The 4248-nt window shown below is 36.1% G+C and overlaps 1 protein-coding gene across 1 annotated transcript in view; it reads left to right on the plus strand.

Annotated features, from left to right (window-relative positions):
• The window catches only part of LOC106869390 (uncharacterized), a 206146-nt gene that overhangs the window by 192822 nt on the left and 9076 nt on the right, over window positions 1–4248 (plus strand). The window contains exons 89-91 of the mRNA XM_052970991.1: window positions 1167–1337; window positions 2900–3070; window positions 3671–3910. Of these exons, the coding sequence (XP_052826951.1) occupies window positions 1167–1337; window positions 2900–3070; window positions 3671–3910 (582 nt within the window). The remainder of the gene's footprint in view (window positions 1–1166; window positions 1338–2899; window positions 3071–3670; window positions 3911–4248) is intronic.

Consider the following 4248-nt stretch of genomic DNA (forward strand, 5'->3'; position numbering starts at 1 on the left):
TACTTTTTGTCATCATCTAAAATTCTGTACAGTATAATGCTCTGAATCCTTCCTTACTAAAACTCGGCAATCCTCTGAAACAGATTTCTGATGCTTTTGCTATCTTCCAATCCACCACCCTTAGTTATGATAATCCTAATAAAAATGATTTCAGATTTAGACTCAAAACAAGCAATTTTCAATAGATGTTTTGTCAATACCACAATGTCTACAGTTTGACTGGTATACTATGTTTTTGTTTCCCTGCAAGTAAAGTTTGCTTCGGCTTGATTTCACCTAAAAAGCAAAACATTACAAAATTAGTAAAGCGATGCGTGATAATTCCTGCCATGATTAGTTATATTTAGTTACATCCTTTTATGTTGTGGCTTCAAATCCCAACAAAACATACTTCACTGGGCTTCACTAAGGAAGTGACAAAGGACTGGGAGTTGTGTTTGTTGTACTTGAGAGAATGTGCCAAGCTAAGTAAAATTGGTGTCATCTATACATATAGGCTTGACCTTTACTGGTGCTGGTGCCACATAAAATGCACTTGTGCTGGTGCTGTAGAAATGAACCATGCCAGTGGCACATTAAAAGCGCTTGGCCCATGCTGTAAGGAGATTGATGTTAGGAAGGACATCCAGCCATAGAAACCATGCCACAACAGACAATAGGAGTGTGGACGGCTCCCCAGCTAGCCAGCTCCTGTCAAACTGTCCAATCCATGCCAATATGGATGACAGACATTAAATGATGATTATGATGATGATGTGTATATATATATGTATATATATACATACCTGATATATGTCCTCACCAATATATATATATATATATATATATATATATACATACCAGATTGAGACTGAGTGTTTCCCTATTTCAAGTTTCCACAGTTTTAGCAAATTACATACAAAAACCATTTATTTATCAAAGTATATCCCATCATATTTTATTGTCTGTTATCATCATTATGCAAGAAGCTCAATTCCACGTTTATACCATTTGACTGATTTAGAGACAGAAAACTTCCTGCATCTGTTTTCAACATCATTTACATTATTGAACTTCTGATTATTTCACTCGATACCTTTCATTGTAAGATTGTCATTATCTCCTTATTCTCACCCTCTTCCAAACATGCTCTCACCATTGACACCAGTTTCTCCTTTTAATTTCAGTTTACTCCAAAATTAACTGTGGACCACCAAAAGACATTGTTGGTGCTAAGAAGTCCTACAAAACCACCACCTATAAATCTGAAGTGACTTACACTTGTCCGGAAGAAGGCAAAATAAAATCAGTATGTAAAAAGGATAGTAAATGGTCTCCAGTAAATTCTACATGTAAAGGTAATGTAAATAGCTTCAGTTTTGTTGCCACTGTCAGGGTAATTTTATTTTATTTTCATGCTGTCTTTGCCAGAGGAAGTCTGGCTGACTCTCTAACAATTTACACAGTGTTTGTGGCTAGTGGGAGAGACAAAGGAAGTTGTCCTCAGACCAGAGATCTCTCCAAAGTGAACATCATTATTTTTGGGGTGAGTGCACTAAGCAGTAATAAGTAAAAATACAATGTTCTCACAGATTTGGTTGTATTTACAACATATGTCTACAGTGAGAAATTTTCTCCTTGACAAAATCTGGTGAATGGCTTGTTTACAGGTCCAAACGTGCTTTTAGCATATTCAAACTAGTATTAACATTGCATCATTAATTCTATCCAAGGTCAAAGTATTAAATTGGGTGACAGATTAAGTCTCCCGACGAAAAAGTGGTAATATGTTAGACTGTTCCCTCCAGCAGACATCCATAGTTTCTATTTACCAGATTTCATCCTTTGTTGTGAAGCAAATTATTAACCAAGATTCCACCCAGGACCACAGTATTCTGAAGTAAGTTTTTTAACCTCACAGGGTATATATGTAGATCTTTTAATTTCCAGCTTGACCTTTTTCACCTCTACCATGTATCATCATCCAAATCTCTGTGCAATATAATGCTCCCAAGTCCTTCCTCACTAAAATCCAGCAAGCCTTTGAAATAGCCTTCCAGTGCTCTACTAGTTCTTCTAATGCATGATGAGAAGCAGTTTGGTTCCTTAGAGGAGGGGATTCAGTGTCATGTGGGTGGAGATCACAATAAAGTGCTTTCAGAGGGGACAAGTTGTCTCCAGAATCTCATATACTCAGATATCCCACTTCTTTGTCATCTCCTATGTGAAGCTCAGCACCTTGTGATCAGCCCTCACCACTTCAACCCATGCCTTCCTGGCTCTCCTTCTTCCACAAGTTCAATCCACTTTAAGTGCTTAGCACTTTTTTATACAGCTCCCCACATGAACAAACCATCACTTCCAATGACAAACTTATCAGTCTTCTCTTTTGCTCATTCCATATTATTCCTCTTTTACTTAATTTTCTTCTCAACACATTTGCACTTTCTATACAGGCACACTGATGCTGCACATTCATACATTCATTAGAGCACACTAGCTTCATTCCTCTCTAGTCTTTGCATATGGCCTTCATCTTACTGTCATGTTGTATAGCTGGTCAAACACAAGCAACATACAATCTGCCTTTCACTTGTTGTGAGAGGCCTTTTGTTGCCACCAGAGGTTATAGCTTTCCGAACTTACTCCATCCTATTATTCTAGCAACAATACACTTTGAACATCCTCCTCCTCTGCTAATTAGGTCACCAAGGTAACAGAAACCATTTATAAACTCTAGGGAGCCTTCTGGGCATTTGAGAAAATTCAGTTCCTGTGTGCCCAGTGCACTTCTGATGAGTCCATATGTGGCACTGGATACACCATATGGAATTCCTACCAACACCTTTCCTATATATTGAGCAGAGCACACACATAATATTCATGCAACATTGGTATCAATTTCTGTTCTCAATTTCAGTTTATGCAAAAATTAACTGTGGCGCTCCAAAGGAAGTTACTGGTGCATCAAAGTCCTACAAAACCACCACCTATAAATCTGAAGTGACCTATACTTGTCCAAAGGCAGAACAACTAAAGTCAGTATGTGAAAAAAACAATAAGTGGAGTCCTGTGGCAGAAGCCTGTGAAGGTAATGTAAATAGCTCATCTCCTGATGTTTCTGTCTATGTAATTTTGTTTTATTTTTGTGTTAAATGTGTTTGTCCGCGGAAGACTAACAGAATGCATATGAAGTTCTACAGTGCTATTTTTTGTTTTCCCAGGAAAAACATTGTAAAAGAGTAAAGTAATGGGTTATAGACCTTGCCATTACTAATTACATTTAGTCACATCCTTTTACATTCTGGATTCAAATCCCACCTGGATGTACTTCACCTTTCATACTTCTGAGATTGATAAAACAAGTACTGAGGTTGATATATTTTCATGTATTCTCACTGCAGAATCCGTGGTATTGTGTTTATCATTAAAATTAATAACTTGTAATTATTTTTGTATTTTAGGGTGATGGATTGCTAGAATCATTAGAGCATCAGACAAATTTTGTTGTGGTATTTGTTCTGGCTCTTTAATGTCTAACTTCTAATCCTAAAATACAATTCCAGTCAAGTTTATAGGCCGATTTAATCATTTAACTCCCACCTCATATTTTTGATGTTTTTTTCTACATTAGAAATTATTACTATTTTTGTTGTTATTTTCATTTGTCTAAATTTTCCTTTAATTCCAGTTCGTCAGATCAATTTCGTGAAAGTAAAAGATGCAGTTCTGGATGTATCTGGGAAAATATTGTGGAGGAAGGAGGATGTAACAGCAGATGCTTGTGCAGAAAGGTGTTTGTCTAACAAAAATTGTTTATCATTTGAAATAAGTAAAGAAGATGGAAATTGCTACTTATCAAAACAAACTGCAGCTTCCACCAAGAAAATGAAAACAACCAAAAGCAGAGATTACTACCAACGAGTAAAAGGTAATTATTCTGTGCATTTTATTATTGCAATTCTCTTTTCCTCTTACTTCTGAAATTTGTGATTCCATTTGTAATTCATAATGTACAGACAACCATTTCTGTAAAGACATTGACATGTCTCTGTCTTTACAGAAAGACAGAGACATATTCCTGAAAAACAAAGAGCAATATTAGGAAATGGAAATACTGTTAGGACATTCTCATAGAGAATGTGTTCCTCTTGAACGCTTTTATGTATACCTTCAATTATAGTTTCATGTAAGAAAAGAACCTCATGGTGTTTTACTTAAACCCAAAGAGTAATAGTATTAGTATTACTAGTAGTAGTCATGGTGGTG

This window comes from Octopus bimaculoides, chromosome 10 (assembly GCF_001194135.2).
Source record: "Octopus bimaculoides isolate UCB-OBI-ISO-001 chromosome 10, ASM119413v2, whole genome shotgun sequence".
Lineage (NCBI taxonomy): Eukaryota > Metazoa > Mollusca > Cephalopoda > Octopoda > Octopodidae > Octopus > Octopus bimaculoides.